At 39.8% G+C, this 18,030-nt stretch overlaps 1 protein-coding gene across 4 annotated transcripts; it reads left to right on the top strand.

Annotated features, from left to right (window-relative positions):
- The first annotated feature begins 2,205 nt into the window (after window positions 1–2,205).
- Window positions 2,206–15,998, top strand: LOC131223217 (protein OVEREXPRESSOR OF CATIONIC PEROXIDASE 3). 4 transcript variants are annotated; one of them, XM_058218541.1, is made up of 5 exons: window positions 2,206–2,489; window positions 6,179–6,520; window positions 6,985–7,302; window positions 10,309–10,479; window positions 15,568–15,998. In XM_058218541.1, exons 1-4 carry the CDS (start codon window positions 2,283–2,285, stop codon window positions 10,456–10,458), a joined length of 1,017 nt encoding a protein of 338 aa, XP_058074524.1. In that variant the 5' UTR covers window positions 2,206–2,282; the 3' UTR covers window positions 10,459–10,479; window positions 15,568–15,998. The 4 variants fall into 4 exon arrangements, with proteins under 4 accessions (XP_058074524.1, XP_058074523.1, XP_058074525.1 ...); XM_058218540.1 differs by having other exon boundaries at window positions 15,565–15,998; XM_058218542.1 differs by lacking the exon at window positions 15,568–15,998 and adding an exon at window positions 10,870–11,167.
- The last annotated feature ends 2,032 nt before the right edge of the window (window positions 15,999–18,030 follow it).

Below are 18,030 nucleotides of genomic sequence, written 5' to 3'. Positions count from 1 at the left end.
AAAAAAATATTGACGATATCAATACATTGAAAATACAAGAAACACTTGGAATTTACACAATAAAAAATATTGATGATATATTAGCAATATTTAGCGATACATTTTCAATAATTGGATTTTATGATATTACTAATGTTGCCGGTATCGCTATCAATGTTATCGGTACCAGTGAGTTGGAGATACCGATAATATCAAGAATATTTCGATAATTTCGGGATACTTCGAACAATATTGATATGTAGTCAAATAAATGACCCAAATTATAGTACCTATGTTGGTGTATCATGAACAAAAAATTAAGTTTTCATGATTATCTCATGATCCGGACATTTATTGGACAGTTAAAAATGAAAAAAAATAAAATCTTTTAGTCCAATTTCCACAAAAAAGTGTTCATGAACCAGTGGTCAGGATTTTAATTTTATGACAATGATAAGAACAATTTAATCAATTTCATTTAGGTTTATATATGCAGCATAGGATTTTAATTTTGTGACAGTATAAAATCTTGTGACACTGATACGAACAATTTAATCAATCTTAATTAAATTAATATATGCGATGTGTACAATTTTTTAGTGCGTCCATGTCAAGCGTCACATGCAGCATGATTATCATATAATCATTCTCAAAAATAGGATTATTGGGCTAATGGACTTTTGGGCGCAAGCCCTGGTCCAAAGAGCTGGGCTGCTAGGCCCGACCCATTGCAGCGGGCAAGAAAGACAGACAGAGAGAGAGAGAGAGAGAGAGAGAGAGAGAGAGAGTTCAACAATAGTCCGTTATAGTTAGGGCTGCTCACGAGTCAAGCTAGCTCGAAAAGCTCGCTCGACTCGGCTCGAGTCCGCTCGGATTGACTCAGCTTGAATAGCCGATTCGAGCCAAACCAAGCTAATTATTTGAAGCTCGAGTTGAGTTCAAGCCAAGTTCGACCAGGGGGCATTTCAACTCGAACTCGACTCGACTCAAAGCTCGAACTCGAGCTCGACTCGGCTCAATATATAATATATATATATATATATATATATATATATATATATATAAAATATAATATAATATAATATAATATAAGTTTTAAATTTAAACTTAAAAATAAAAAACAAACCCTGGAGTCTCTACCCGACCACACGCACCCTCTTCCCTTTCCATTTCTTCTCTTTCTCTGCCTACTGCCAACCGCATGCCCGCTCTGACCACCACCACCAGTTTTCATTTCAGCTCCACAATAGTATGATTTTAACTCTTGAGATCTACTTCTTAGGCGAGAAACCCAAGAAATTCGAAATGAGTTCTTTTCAGATTTGTTGGAGCTTCAAGGAAATCCAATGATCTGATTGGCTAGAGCTCTTTACTTGGATTTTTGATCTGTGTTCTGCTCTGTTTCTTTTCTAGTACTCGGATTCCTGTTGGTGAAAGAAGATCAAGAATAGATCGATTCTTACAAGTTTCCTTATTCGATTTGAAGCTTTGTTTGTTTTTTTTCATTGGGTTTTGTTTTGATTCTTTTAAGGTATTTGAATTTTTTTATCAATGGAAGAGGATTAAGAACAGAATCCATTACTCTCTCACCCAACAAGCTCGAGCTCAACTCGACTCAAACCACTAACTCGACTCGAACTCAACTCGATAGCTTTGGCAAATAAGCCAAGCTTCAATGTTGAGCTCGAGGCCAAGCTTGAGCTCGAACTCGAGTACATCATGGACAAGCCAAGCCAAGCTTGGCCCACCTCGACTCCACTTGGCTTGATGCCCACCTCTAGTTATAGTTGAGTTACTAGGACGCGGATTGCATACTACCCCTACCCGTCCCTAACTCTGAACGCACAGTTCTGTGGGCTGCCCCACCGTGATGTATCTGTATATCCAGGCCGTCTATCACTTTTCTCAGATTATTTTAAGGCATTAAAACAAAAATGAGGCAGATCCAAAGCTCAAATGGGCCACACCACATTTAATGCTTTGTGCATTTTAGTGTAACCAAGCTTATTATTTGGTGTGGTCTACTTAAGTGTTGTATCTGCCTCATTTTTGTGCCCATATTTAAAATAATATGAGAAAAGGGATAGACGGCTTGGATATACGGATACATCACGGTGGGGCCGCCCACAGAACTGCCCGTTCGGAGCTAGGAACGGGCGGGGGTAGTACGCAATCCGCGTCCGAGTTAGTATAGGCCACGTGTCCAATTTCTGAGTGCCTGTGCATCAGGTGGCCTTCTCTGCGGAGTATCAAATAACTCCCCAGCTCAAGCCAGAACGAAAGAGAGAAAATCTTCTGTAGCCATGGCTTCTTCTTCTGCTCCATCTCAGCTTCTTCTCAAGATTATATCAGCAGCAACAGCTCCTCACCAGTCTCATCGGCTCTTCGTGGGCCCCACCAGACCAACCTCGCTTCTCCTGCCAAGTGTCACGCAGCCTCGCCCTTTACTCGCTTTCTCTCGCCGCAGAAACAGCAGTTCCTCTGCTACAACACCATCTTCAAAGGAAAAGGTTAAAAAAATAATCTTTCTTTTCGTCCTTTACTTCTTTTGGGGTTTATCATTCATTCATTCTTTCTCTACAGTTATAAAAATATGATATTTACCATATCAGGTTCCATTTTTGCCATTTCTTTTTCTGGATGTTGCTTTCGATTGGGGATGGGATGACATGCTTTTTGAATGCTTGAAACTGCTTTATCTGGTGTGGAGATTTTTGGGTTTTTTTTTTTTTTTTCAATTCAAATTAAATTTTGTTGGTGTTCTATTGCGGAATTTTTCTCTACGGTATAGTTGGTTTTTTTTTTTTTTGGGGGTGTTTGATCTACACCATGTATATACTTTTAATGGGTGAAAAATGCATCTAAGACTTTTGTTGGTGTTCTATTGCGGAATTTTTCTCTACGGTACAGTTTGTTATGAATTGTAATGAAGTTATGACCCAACTAAAACTTGGCACCTAAGACTCATCATCTCTCCTTCAAGTGGATATGATCAATGCTCGCAGTGTCAGTATCTTGTTACGTATCGTGCCCTTGGGATATAGATACACATCAGTTATCGCACGGGATATATCGTTTATTGGGTGATTTATCGCACTTTTTGGGAAACACGGGGAAACATTAGGAAATTGGTTGATTTTTTCAATGAAACTTCAGGGATTATTAAAAAAAATACATTAATACACTTCTAAATCATAATATCTAAAAAAAAGTGCACATAATAGGTTTCCTTTGTATGAGGTCCTAAGCTATGTGCCGTCTGACTAAACTAATGCAACTATATTCAAATTGAATTCATAACATTTATAAATGTAAGAAGAAATGTATGAAAATACAACCAATTTATTCAAAAGCAAAACAAGAAGTAGAAATTGAGAAATATACCTATGAATGACGTAACTGGCAATGGCCTAGACCCGTATAAAGTTGCGCGGTAGCTCATAATCATTGTCTCCATCTCGATAAGGTTAGGAATAGTATTGTTGCTTCACAAATCGACAATACTGTGCTCAGGTCATAGTAGAATGATACTAATTAAGATACTCCCTAACATAACACTGGTACTCATCCTCTTCGAATTGAACCAATATGCCCATTTGTGGGTACTGTATAATCGTCACAGTCTGTGGCTGATATGGATCTGCTATGGGCATAGAAGGAGCTTCTGGGTATCCCTACTGGTTGCCATATCCATAATGCTGTAGTAGATCAACCCTCATACATGTTTGGTTTCATGTTTGGAGTGCAACATTGCAAGCAATTTGGGAGAAATTGGGGGAATTTTGATTTTTTTTTCAATTTTCCCAAATCGGGCCACTTACACTTTGAATTTTGAAAATGGAGTGCATATGATGATCATTTTATCAAACACTCCTAAATTCTTTGAAATTAGTCTCAATTGACAGTTGGTTAAAGGAAAATTTTGAAAAAAAATATATTTTATAATTTATTATTATTATTTTGAATTAAAAAATAATTTTTATTTTCTGAAATTTGACAAGGACTTAACAAATCAATAGATCATGCCTATTACATGCTTGATTTCATGTTTGGAGTGGAACATTGCAAGCAATTTGGGAGAAATTAGGAAAATTTGGAATTTTCCAAAATTTTCCCTAAATCGGGCTACCTACACTCAAATCTGGAAATTAGAGTGTATGTGATGATCATTTCATCAAACACTCCTAAATAGTTTCAAATTGCACTCAATTGGTTGCCAGTTGAAGGGAAATTTTGAAAAAAAAATAATTTAATTAAAAATAACTTTTATTTTTTGAAATTTGAAAAAAAGTTATCAAATCTGTAGATCATGCCTCATAGTTGCTTGATTTCATGTTTGGAATGCAACATTGCAAGCAATTTGGGAGAAATTAAGAAAATTTTGAATTTTTCCTAATTTTCCCCAAATTGGTCCACCTACACTCAAATCTCTAAATTGAAGGTTGAAATTCTTAATTTTGCATGCAAAACATGAAGAATCAAAGATTTCTTATGATTTTACATTCATTTTATATGATTTTAAAAAAGGGATTAAAATGAAAAATTACTCATCGAATGAGAAATGGCCTCAAATGCAAGAAAATCCTGATTCTAATTTCGAATGTGGGGTTTTCTCCCAAATCCAAGCAAAGGATGGACCGAAATCCACCCACCAACAGGTTAGAAGAGTGAAATCTAAAGAAAAAGGGGGAAAAAAAATAAAAAAAATCAGTTTTTGGGGGTTTTGGGAAGGGCAACATTGCGTTTCCTGTGAAGTATCAACGATATCGTTGATACATTGTAAAAACCTTTACAAAAAAAACGTTGACATCACCGAGACATAACGGTACTTTGCGATATCTTGCAATATTATCGTCGATATTCAAGAATCTGGGCTTCATTTTTTTTTATTTTTTATTTTTGTTAGTACCCATCGATTTCGTCTCGCTGACATGCGATATCGATAATATCAGCTGATATTATCGATATTGCAAACATTGGATATGATAAGTATTAAAAACTAACTTCTTGGAGTTACCAAATGCATGAGATGCTCCTACCCAATACTTACATATATTTTGAACACTAGTAAGATGCTCTTCATACCCAGATATTCATTTTGAACACTGGTGAGATGCTCTTCATACCCATTATACAATTCCCATGCAAGAAACATGAGCTTGCTCTTCTCTCTCTTCATTGCAGTTCTGTTTGCATTGTGGAGGGATGTGTCATCAAGATGGAGATGATGCCTGCCCTGGCCAATCTTTTGGAACTTGATTACTTAAAACAGAATATGTCTATGTACCTGCTTCCGCTGCCATGTGTTGGCACAGTCATCAATGTCATCCTTGTAGCTTGCTGCCCCATTCCACTTTACCTCTACAAACTCATGGAAGAATGCCTCATCAATGGCCTTGAAGTTCACAAATTGAGCTTGATGGAGTACTTTCCTAGCAAAATCAGTCAGAATCTTTTATTTATATCTTGAAACTGAAACTTATTATTTGATTCATGGTTTAAAAACTTGAAAACGTGACTCAACTTGATGTTCAGCTAGGTTGGGTTGACTTGAAGACTTGGATGAGTTTTTACTCGCCTCTGCGTAATAATTGATTTAATAATTTCATCAATATTTCATGTAGACTATGTAGTTGTATTAGGATAAAATGTAATATATATATATATATATATATATATATATATATATAAATGAAGAGATACTAATTTAATAATTTTATCAATATTTCATGTAGACTATGTAGTTGTATTAGGATAAAATGTCAAAAATAAAAAATAAAAAAAATAAAGAGATACTAAGCAGCAGAGCTTGGCCTGCTGGTTAGCAACACATTTGGTACTTCTTGGGAGAGGTCTCGACCTTGAACCCTCCCTCTCACTTTTTATAAAAAATGATTTTCAGGTAAGTGACTTGGCTTGAGTCGTGGCGAGCAGTCTAGTTGATTGAGTCATTGAGTCAACTCGGGGGGAGACACTGAGTCGAGATCGAGTGACTCACAATCAAGTTTCATGGTGAATTGACGAAGTTTCTAGTCGAATCACTGAGTTTTAGAACTATGATTTGATTCCTTTTCTTTTCTTTTTCCTAATTATAAATCTCTGTGTTCACATAAGGAAAAGTAGAGAATGCTGGTCAATGGCAAGGTGATTTTTTTGTATTTGAAATCATAGGCTCAACACAATCGGTTTCTTCTTGCAGAAAAAATTACGGCAAAATGATGATGAGGTAGAAGGTGATTTAGATGAAGATGCGATTGAGGCACTCTTTAGTCAGCTGGAAGAAGATCTAAAAAACAATGAGATGTCTGCATTTGATGGTGATGATGAGATAAGTGAGGAAGACCTAGCTAGGCTAGAACAAGAGCTGGAGGATTCATTTGGTGATGGGTTTGATGATGAACCATCCGGTGCATCAGACTCAAACACAGATGTTGTCGGAAGCGAAGATGATGATGATGAAGAAGAACCGCCTTTGAAGCTTAAAAATTGGCAACTTCGAAGATTGGCATCTGCTTTAAAGATCGGTCGCCGCAAAACTAGCGTAATCCACCTTCATTTAGAAGCATGGTTATGGCTTGAATCATTCCTGCTGCTCATACATTTTCGTGAAGACCCTGATAATGATTCCCCTTGAAGTGGATCGATGGCATCTACAGACAAGCAGCGAAACTGTTTGCAATGTCTGGTCCGTCATCATGCAGGCCCTGGCATGATCATGTGCTTGCTCACAAATAGGCTGATCTGGTCCATTCATCAGGTGGGCACGCATTTACCATAACAGCTGGTGGTCTAAATACTTCGACTGATGATCCATATTCAATCACATGTGTGGTGGACCGGCCTGATTTTGGGACTGGGGCATGTTCAATATGGGACCTGCCTGGAATGGCTCAGAGCTCACACATGAGCTGTGCTCGATGTGCCGCGAAGAGGATTCTTACCCCTCTTATGTGAATATCCTCTGCATTTCTCTTTCCCAAAAATCTAACACTTCTCTTTTTCCAGATCAAAAGTCTTGCAGCAGAGCTTGGACTCGATAGGGCTGTGGTCCTTGAATTGCTTCGTGAACTCCCTCCAAACCTTCTACTGATGTGCGCTTCTCTACCCGATAAAGTCATCTCAGCACCTGAAGAGCCTCCATCTCCACAGCCTGAAAGCGAACCGGTCGAATCTTCTCCTTTGTTGGTGGATGTCAAAGAGTGTGAGCCTGTGGTAAAAGCACCGGTCCATGTTATGCGAAGCAGGTGGTCTTCCCAAAAACGGCTGAAGAAAGTACAACTTGAAACTCTTGAAAGAGTCTACTGTCGCACGAAACGTCCCACTGTGAGTAAATTTTTATGTTGGTATTTGCACAGTAGAGGAAATAATCAATCCATATATGAATACATAATTACTTTTCCATGTCATGCATGAGAGGCCATTTCTCACATGCATCTAAATGATGCCGAGATTCTGCAAAAATATTATGATTGGCTGCTTTGACTTGCCCCCGAATGAGAATGGAGTCAAATGTGACCTGGTGTGCACATTTTTGTCTAATTGGATCCGTTTGGTGCACCCAGAAAAGGTGGATGGTGGGATGCAGCAAATGCTCCTGTATGCAAACTGCATCCCAAAAGAGCATGCAAATGAGAATGGGTTGGATCTGTTATCATCCCATTCTTATTCAGGGTGGTGGACACATCCATCTGCATTTGGTGGACATTCTACATGGACCCTTACCAACACACCCATATTATAGAAGGGGCACGTTCTAGGCACCACCATTAGCTTATGGTGGTATTGAGCAGCTGTGGGGCCCTTGTGACATCCTTGCCATCCAACCTGACTATCAGATGCATCGCCTAAAACCTCCATGAACCAAAACTCTGCCTTATCCAAAACTAAGGTGGGCCACATAAGGCAATGATTTGGTATGGGACACCCACCCTTGAACTTCATGGGGGCCTACCTTACTCACAAAACAGCCTGAATTTTGGCCTGGACCTTAATCTGGATTATATGAAGGGGTATGAACGGCTATGCATGTATCATTATGTATTTGTAGCTTGGATATTTTTTGTTTGTTGGTATCTTGAACTACTCTTATCAAATCACCATAGTCTAGCTTAAATATTTTGACAACTTGAATTTTAGTAAGAAAACAAGATAACTCAATATAGCATGTAATTACAAAAGATTTTGACCAAGATTCTGTAATCAAGATCTTAGACAAGTTGGTAATGGTGATAAAAACTTTTGTAAATCAAGAATCTTTAAAAACTTTTGTAATTCAAGAGTCTTTCTTTCTTTTAGTGAGTAATTTAACAATTTCTATCTGCACCATTAGATTAAAAAGAAAAAGTAAAGAAACTCAAGGTTACATACACAACATTATGGAATAGAAAGATGAATTTAAAAACACAACCTTAAGTTGTACTTTAAAAGCCAAAATCCCTGCCTTTTTACCTGATATTGTCTTTCCAAAATGAAATTCTCATGGTTGGTGGAATTTCCACCTGTTGAACGTCGACTGTTTGTTTACTCGTTGATTTTAATCAGCACATCTGATAGACTATTATGTCGACTGTTTGTTTTGTGCTCTCATTGCTGGTTCCAATCTGGGTAAATGAGGGTTGCATTAGGTTGGTAGCCAGTGTGAAAATTTTGCCATAATTTCATCTTGAATGCTTCTTTATTTTGAAGTAAGCTTTCCTCATGAATCCCAACGACATGACATTCAAAACTCATGCTAGGTTGTTCCCTATAAGTGACACGCTGCATCGGAACCTGGTTGCAATGAGAAATAGTTGAGTCTAATAGAAGTTATAACCCTTGATAGAGTGGAATGGCAGAACAAGATTCAGGTAGCTGACCCTAGTTCGTTGGGATACGGCTTTTAGATGATGATTATGAATAGCCAACCCCAATTTGTTGGGATACGGCTTAGATGATGATAATGATGATGAATGTCAGGTGATTTGGTTCAAACTTGGGACAAGTTTTTGAGTCGGCTCGACTACCCAGTCAACTTGATCAACTTGAACCGAGTCACTGGCTAAGTTGATTTATCTTAAATAAATAATTCAAGTGGTTTGCGGGATTTGAACCCATGACCTCAAGCAGTCAAGGGAACAGTGTCTATTAGCAAGCCAAGTTCAACTTTTATGATTTGGTTTGGCTACTTTATACTCAATAGCATTCCTAATTATCTATGACTAGGCTGTATGGCATGTGTGAGGCACGTGGAGAGAAAAAAGGAAGAGAGATTGGGCAGAGGACAAGTCAGAAACCACTTGGGTACCGACTCATTCCTAAGCCATTGGAAACTAATTGTGGGGGGCAAAAATGCCCCCTACCATTTGCATTATAATATAGATTAGTGTAATGTTATTCTTTAATTATTCAATATCAAGGCGAGTAAAATCAAGTCTTCAAGTCAACCCAACCTGACTGGATATTGAGTTGAGTGTTTGAGTTTTTAAACTGTCTTTGACTATCCAAGTTATGTAGCTGCAAACCCAGTCATGGTTTTTTATGGGTTCTTATTTCGATAATGGTTCATATGTATCACTTGGCACTTGTGCACTTGCAATGGTTATCTGGGTTGAGATCCTAGAATTCAGGCCTACTTGAGTTGATCATCTTTTTACTTACATCTCTGTTTTCTATACTACAGCACGCTTAAGATGGAATTAAGGTAGCAGGTGGTTCTCATTGTTGGAAATCAGAGATTTGATAGCCCCAGAGGGCAGAGACACCACTGTCCATATGCACTGTTACATGCCAACCCACGAGATGTTGGGCATCTAAGCAGTCCATGTTGTGGCCCCCACCATGAGATAACAAATCCATAAAATCAGGCCGATGAACGGCAGCCATTGGCAGATCTTTTTAAACGTCCATTCTTTTGGTTTATGGGTGACCTACCTGATTAGTGAACCAACCTGATTTTTTCTTGTGGCCATCTTCGTGGTAGGGGCCACCAGTGCACCAGACGGATGTTCCACGCATAACTGGTTGGCATGTGTGCGGCATGCCAATTTCTAATTGTGTACTCATTGGAATTGCACTAACTAGAGTGGATTCATGGTACACAGAATGTGTTCTGTCATAGATCTTTTTGAGATTTCTTGGCTGTGGATTTTTGGCATTACATTGGCTGGAGTTGTGTCAAGATACGCCCATACATGTACATGCACAAACACAAACACTAACACAAACGCCTATGCATGTGTTGTTTGTTGTTGATTTATATTTTAGTTCTGTGTTTATTCTCATCATTCGGAAAGAATTCATGGGTTCCTTTGAAAAAAAAAAAAAACTTGTTTTGTGTGTTATATCATGCAGAATACGATGATCAGCAGCATAGTGCATGTGACAAACCTTCCATGGAAAACAGTGGTGAAATGGTTTGAAGACAAGCGTCTCAAAGACGGAGTTCCTGATCAACGCCAACCCTTCAGGCGGTCCACACCTGAGACCGTTTCCACCAACTAATCGATCAAAATGGCTTAAAGAGTAATTGTCTTTCTCGTCACAAAGACATTTTTCACATATCATATTTCATGTTATTCCCATGTCTTCTTTCTGATCTTTGGGGAGTCACTTGAGGAGTGTGATTGAAGAGGCAGTTCGTGCTGCATGTGTGTGGGCTCTACACTCATCAGGTGGGGGCCGCCATGAACATGCCATTGCCTGATAATCGAGGTCCACTCATAGGTGGGGGCCACCATGAACATGCCATGACCCAATTATCAAGTTGCACGTATCATTTTGGTGCCGCCATGAACATGCCTGGCCCAATAATCAAGGCCCACTCAACAAGCGGACCGCGTGTTGAATAAATTCAGTTATCTTCCTGTAACCACTCAATTTTTATTTTTATTTTTATTTTTTCTTTTCTCATAGACCTGTGACCCACCTGATGGGGGTGGTTTGGCCTGATTCTGGTCCAGGATCTTCATGGTGGGCCCATCCTACAAATGTCCTGGATTGTCCACATGGGTGCCACATGGGCTCTGCAAATTACCTCTTCAATCAACAACCCTATCACTTCTCAACCCTAGCACTATCTGTGTGTGTGTGGTCAGTGTTGTGCATGTGCATGCGCGTGTGCGTGCGTATGAGAAATGAATGCTAACTTATAGAGCTCCTAGTTGCATCTGGTCCACTTGGACAGTCTTATTCAATCCAATTCATTGATCCATATTGATTGTTAGGTCCAACCCATGTTTCATGGGCTACCATGCAAACATTGCACTAATCCAACAAATACTAAACATAGATTAACGACCTTTTAATATCGATGGTCAAGATTGTTTGTACTACAAAAAATAGGTCCAATTATCAATCTGATCCATCTTTGTTCGGGTCCACATGGATTGCCTATGATTCCAAAGAATTAACTTTTTTTAAGGCGATCATAGTCATTTCAGCCATAGCTTGGAAAATAGGATGGCTGTAGAATGGGGCCTAATCAAGGTTGGATTAGATAATCTGGTTAGGGAAATTTTTGCATAATAGTCCATGAAATTTGTTATGGACTTGATAGATGGTGCAGATTGATCAATTGAACTGTTCAAATGGACGGATTATCTGAAAGTACTGGAGCACTGGGAGAGAGAGGTTCCAGTGCTCTCACAGCACTATAAGTTATTGCACTGGGTTGTATTGGACGTCTAAATGGTCAATCCATTGATCTAGACCGTTCATCGGGTTCAGCCCACATTTCATGAGCTATCATGTAAGCATCATGCTGATTCGACAAATGTGAATCATTTGATCAATAGTCGTTAATATGGACAGTCAAGGTAATTTACACAAAAGTAGCTCCAATCAACAATTTGAACCGTCTGTTTGTTAGGGCCTGTCATGGATTGCTGTTGACTCTAAAGAATCATTTTTCTTAGGTAATTGTAACCATTCATCCATGGCTTCGGAAATGGATGGCTGTGGATTAAAGATGGATTGGATCATCTGATCAGTAAGATTTTTGTATTATACCTATGATGGGGCCAATTTATTTGATTTGAAGTGTGGACAATTCATCTGATCAGTAAGCTCTGGCAGTCTCGCTACTACATAAATCCTTTGGGCCCCGTTTGGATACCACCAAATAAGTTACATTTCTGCTTACATCAGTAGATAAGTAACCTACTTGAGATGACTAAGTTTGGTTTATGATCAATTATAAGTAATTTATTTATTTATTTAAAGTTATTTAATAACCAGGCGGAGCGCACCTATATATATATATATATATAGCTCAGTGGGCCCCACCTTGATGTGTGAGGGGCATCCACACCAACTGGTTGCACCATGGTTTACAGTCCATCCAGTGAATAACTTCCAACCTATTGAGTGATGGGGGCATTGAAACATTCCAATAGGTTTTCTAACCATTGATAAAATAGAAAAAGAGAAGTGTGGCCAACTTGATGATTGGATATGGCTGATTTTTGCATGAGGTGATCCTCAGGGTGGGGCCAACCCACTGGAGGGCTTGGATATCACATGCACTTAATAGGTTGGAAGTTAGCCACCAAGTGGACTATAACTTGTGGTCCAACTGGTTGGACATGAGATATATACACACACACCGTGGTGTATTTGAAATCCATTCCGATCAACAGATGCATCAGCCCATGTTAGGCCTAAGGCTCAAAAATCAGGCTGCTCCAGGATTCAAGTGGTCCATACCAAGGAAAACAGTTGGGATAGAGATGCCTACCCTTGATTTTTATAGGGTCCACCGTGTTGCGTATGCGAATCCACTCAGACCCTTAGATAAGTCATCACACTTTAGGCTCTGGGCCCAAAAATCAGGGTGGTTCGTGATTCAGTTGGGTCACCCCAACGGCCATCCTGATGTATGTGGGAGGGACCCTCACTCTTGATATTTTACAGGGCCATCCTAATGTATGTGAAATCCACTGTAGCCTCTCAGCAGTTTCAACTCCGGGTCAAGGGTTCGAATACCCGTAGGTGGTGAAATTCCACTAGCGTGAGTGTGTGGGGTGTGTTAAAAAATAAATAAAAATAAAAAAATCCACTGTAGCCATCTGGTGCGTCATCATACTTTAGGTCCTCGGCCCAAAAATCAGGTTGATTGCGACGCCCAACAGTAGGTTGGCCCCACCATGAGGATCAAGTTAAAATCAGCCCCATCGACTCATCAGTGAGGCCACACCATAGAAAGCACTGCGTAGCCATTGATAATTAAAAAATATAAGTCTGTCTACTCAATGAGTGGATGTGGCTGATTTTTGCAGAAGACAGTCCTCATGGTGAGGCCAACCTATTGGACGGATTGGATGTCGCATGCCCATGAAAGATTGGATGTTCTCCTCTCGGTGGACCAAAACCTGTGGTTCAAAGGGTTGGACTTGAGACATCTCTCTCTCTCTGTTGACCTTATATGACAGTGCAACCCCCCTCAAGAGGGGTTGGGGAGAAAAATAAGTAAGGAGGGGAGTTTCATCGAATGAAAAAGCGCAATTGTAGTTTTTATGCATCGTACACGCATATGGCGCGTTTTCATTAATTTCTCCGAGCAGAAGTCAAATTGTGTCTTCTATTAATTTAGCGGCACTACACAACATACATGAGATCCACTCCTTTCATCGGATTCATTGCCTCATCTTCACTCCTAAACCCCAAAAATCAGGCCTGTCCAAAAACTCAGGTAGAGTTTCCAAGAACGCCCACCAGTAGTTGAGTGTGGGGCCCACTGTGGTTTTTATATGCCATCCAATCCGTTCATCGAATGACATGAATAGCCGGGATGAAGGCAGGGATGTTCCAAAAATCAATCTGTTCTGAAACTCAGGTGGGCCACATCAGGTTTTAGGCATGATTTTACAAAGTCTCCTGTAGTGAGGCCACTTGAGTTTTGGATAAGTGTGATGTTGGAGGACAAAAATTAGGTGATGCACCTGATGGACGATGTGGATCTCTCGCACGTGAAGTTGTTTGCCCCACACGCACTTATATGTCTACGCGTAGCCACGTGGGTTTTCAATCGAAAAGGTTTGCATGAATACGCGTGGCCATGTGGGGGCGTGACGTTGGGGACTCACGTGGATGAGATCCACCCGTCCGTCATGTGGGCTATGATGTTTTCTGACCAGGACTAAGAAAAAAACAAAAGGCGGGGGACTACACGTGGTGTTGCCCACGTTACTCCCAGTGGTGGTGTGCCGATATGTTAGGTGCTGTGGGGCCCACCGTGATGTGTGTTGTGTGTGTTTTATATCCATGTCATTCATCTATTCATATGGACCTATGAAAAATGAAACAGATCTAAAGCTCAAGTGGATAATGTCACAGGAACGGTGGGGATAATGATTCCCACGATTGAAACCGTCCTAGGTCCCACCGAGCCATCCAACCACCTAGACTGAAGGGAAAATACAAACATCAGCTTGATCTTTGTGACTCCAGTAAATTTTTAATGGTGGGCGTTCAATCACCAATGGGAGCAGATAGCCATCGCTAGGGGTGTAAACAAGCGAACTTGGCTTGGCTCGACCCTTAAGCCTGATTGGCTAGCTCAGTTCGGTTTGGTCAGCAGCTCGGGTCAGTTCAAGTTGAGTTTGAGCCAAGATCAAGCTGAGTTCACCTGTGCAGCATTTTCATAAACACATGGACTGCACATTCAAATTCTCACTTTATATAAGACAGCTGCAATGATTTTACGGTATTTCATCAAACACCTTGCCCAACATCAAAATCAACAAAAAAAAGGTTATTTATTTCATATACATATATTCATTGCCACTAGCTGATACTTCGTTTAGTCATTTCATCAAACACTTGGTGAGCAATATCATTATCAAAGTAACCAAGCCATCGAACTGGTGTGATCCAAGTTGAGTTGAGCTCGGGCAAGCTTTAACTTGGTTCGAAATTTTTTCGAGTCAAGTCGAGCAAGCTAACCGAGCTAACTCAGTTCGTGTACGACCCTAGCTGTCACGTCACCGCTGCCCGATAATAGCTTTGTGGGTGTTACCTTTACCATGTGGGGCCCACCTTGGTGAATTTGTTTCATATTCACACCACCCATCTATTTTTCAGATCATATAAGAATAGTACACCGAAAATTAAGAAGATACAAATCCCGGCTGGACCACGTCACCATAAAAAGTGGTGAATAACCATTAAAAGCTTTTTGTAGGCCACAAAAGTTATGGATCAAGCTGATCTTTGTATTATCCCTCCATCCAGTTTTGATTGACCTTATAAATATGTTGGATGACAAATAAACACTAAGGGTATGCTTATAGTAGGCCTTGGGAAGTTTTTAATGGTGAGCATTCAATCATCACTATTTCTTGTGGTGTGGTCCACCCGAGATTTGGATGTGTTTATTGTTTGAGACCTCATCCTAAAATGGGCTGAAAAAATGCATGGACGGAATGGATATACAATATATTATCAAGGTAGGCCCTACCTTTAGGGTAACACCCACTAAGCTGCACCCATAACCATTGTTTCCTGTGAATTTAGAGTTTTTAGGCATTATTTTACACCATTACTTATGGTGCAGTTACCCAAATCTTTGATTGCACTGTTTTTTACTGATCCGTGGTGAAAATATGGCAGCAGACCTGATGGACCGTTGGATCTGATGAACATTCTCCCCGACATGGTGCTGGGTTGGTTGTAGGCACGCCCTCGATCTTACCACGCGTGACGAGGATACTGTCCCTTTTGTATCACCTCTCAAGCAATTTAGGTCCACGAGTGACGTTTTGGAAGCTTTTAAGTCTACTTGGATTGCAATAAATGCGTTTTGAAGGCATTGAGAATGACCGCGAAAACAACGGTCTGCAATGGTTGGTTAGTGGACTGTGTGCCTATCATTTCTGTGGTGGAAATGGATCCCGAAGGTATTCTCTTTTATGTGTTTGTAATTCCATATTGACTATTAAAAATAATTTCTCAGGAGATATTTGTGAACGCTTCTGGTACGTAAGCAACAGACGTCTTTACTTCTACTTATGAATCATGCATATGGGGTGTGGAGTTGACTCAAATGTAATGAATGCATTTGATTTTTTTAGTTGCTATTAGTCAAATAAAATTTAGAATCTACTAGCTAAAAATGACTTGTTAAAGAGAAGAGGTCAGCTTGGATATTTCTGCGGGACATAAGGTTGGTCAACGCTGGTCATGACCAATGAGTTCCTCAATGGCATAGGAAAAGAGGTCAGTTACCTACTACATATGAAGGCATGTTGGCAAGTCGGCCATATACCCAATGATAAAGGGAGGCTTGAAGCTCATTCAAGTATCCAGGTTAGCCAAGACCACCTCGAATTCTTAAGACAAGTTGGCAGGTCGGTCATTTATCAAATTATAAGGGGAGGCTCGAAGCTCATTCGAGCATCCAAGTCGGACTCTTAAGCTTGACTTCCCACAACATATGTCGTCTGAATTTTATTAAGGAAATGAGCTTGACCTCACTGCCCCAACATAAAGTATAAGGGCAAGTCGCCAGGTCAACAATCTACACGGCATTAAGAGAAGAGTCAAGGCTCGTCAGAGAATCCAGGTCGGCGTACTATCCTTAAATAAGGTCGGCATACTACTCCTAGGTCAGGTCGGCCAAGATCACTTCGGTCTCCTATTACACATCTTCACTAATTTCGAATAATTAAATCTTATCCAAGAGAGATTCGGCTGAGATATTCTCCAAAGATCTCGGAGGATATCCGTGATACGCTCGGGATCCTGATATCTTCGCCAAGGATCTCAGAAGATTCCCCTAGGCGTTTATGTTCCGAATCCCTCTATAGTATGCACATATTAAATAGGGAGATCTCCCCTACGTCACCGCTTCTCCTCTACGTCACCGCCTCTCCTCAACTATAAATAGGGACATCTCTAATGGTGAAAGGTACCCAAAATCTCACACCCAAAACCCCTCAATACTCAACTAGACTTAGATTCATTTCCTGACATAGGCATCGGAAGGTCCCCTGCTCTAGTCAGGGTTTTCCTTGTCTGTTTCTTGTGTAGGTACACAAGTCCAGAGGGCTAACTAGATTTCTACATCAACATTTATTGCTGGCGAAAAATCATAGAATTACAAAATTTTTCAATTCAAGTGACTTCTAAAAAATAGTTTAGTTTCAATTTGAATGGGGTTGTCTACAATATTATATGTCATGTGGCTCACATCTTTGCCACAATATACCAACAAGTGGGGCTCACTGTTTGATGATTTGGACCATTGGTTTGTTGAGTCCGGCATTTTATTTTATTTTTATTATTTTTAAATCTTGTAGACAGGTAGATCTACACTAGATATCTGGGTCATTATTTAGTTAAATGTGGATGGTTTGTTGTATTTCTCCTTCTTAATTGATCAGATGCAAGCCATGTGTTTACACCTGACCCGCCACAAGTACATTCAATGAATAGGATGCTACCATGTGCCAGCACCCTCCTACCAAATATCAGAAAAGATGCTTACATAGTAGGGAGAGATCCTAAGAATAAAAAAGACAACTTGAGAGACGTGTCGTGCTGAGAATCTTACAATATATGGAGATGTGTGTATGATTGAAACTTTAGATGCGGTCATTCTTTGCTGAAAGATATACGTGCCAGGACAAAACATGAAAAATGAAACTTGGATTTAGTAGCAAACTCTTTGGTGTTGTAAAGGTGTTGGAAAGCTAAGTAGGGCCCACCATGATATATGTGTTTGATCTACGCCTATCCATTTTGCCGGCTCATTTTAGGGCAAGAACTAAAAAAAATTAGGTAGAGCCAAATCTCAGGTGGACCACACTGCAGAAACAGTGATGATTAAACACCCATCGTTAAAAGCTTCTTCAGGTCACTAGTTTTAGATCATTCTGATATTTGTTTTTTTTCTTTTTTTTCCCTTCATTGAGGTCCGTATGATCTAATCAACATGTTTAATGGCTAATAAACCTTATAGTAAGTCCTTGGAAGTTTTTAATGTGGGTGTTCAACAACTATTGTTTCCTGCAGTGTGGTCCACCTTAGATTTGAATCTGTCTCATTTTTTGATTCATCATGCCCTAAAATAATGAT

This window comes from Magnolia sinica, chromosome 13 (genome assembly GCF_029962835.1).
Source record: "Magnolia sinica isolate HGM2019 chromosome 13, MsV1, whole genome shotgun sequence".
NCBI lineage: Eukaryota > Viridiplantae > Streptophyta > Magnoliopsida > Magnoliales > Magnoliaceae > Magnolia > Magnolia sinica.
This window is presented reverse-complemented; position numbering and strand designations above follow the sequence as displayed.

Bases quoted from the DNA above. Each gene is read 5' to 3' on its own strand.
- LOC131223217 (XM_058218541.1), top strand. From the start codon at position 2,283: ATGGCTTCTTCTTCTGCTCCATCTCAGCTTCTTCTCAAGATTATATCA. The intron at 6,521-6,984 runs GTAATCCACCTT...CTCTTTTTCCAG, and splicing joins TCGGTCGCCGCAAAACTAGC to ATCAAAAGTCTTGCAGCAGA. The intron at 7,303-10,308 runs GTGAGTAAATTT...TATATCATGCAG, and splicing joins GTCGCACGAAACGTCCCACT to AATACGATGATCAGCAGCAT.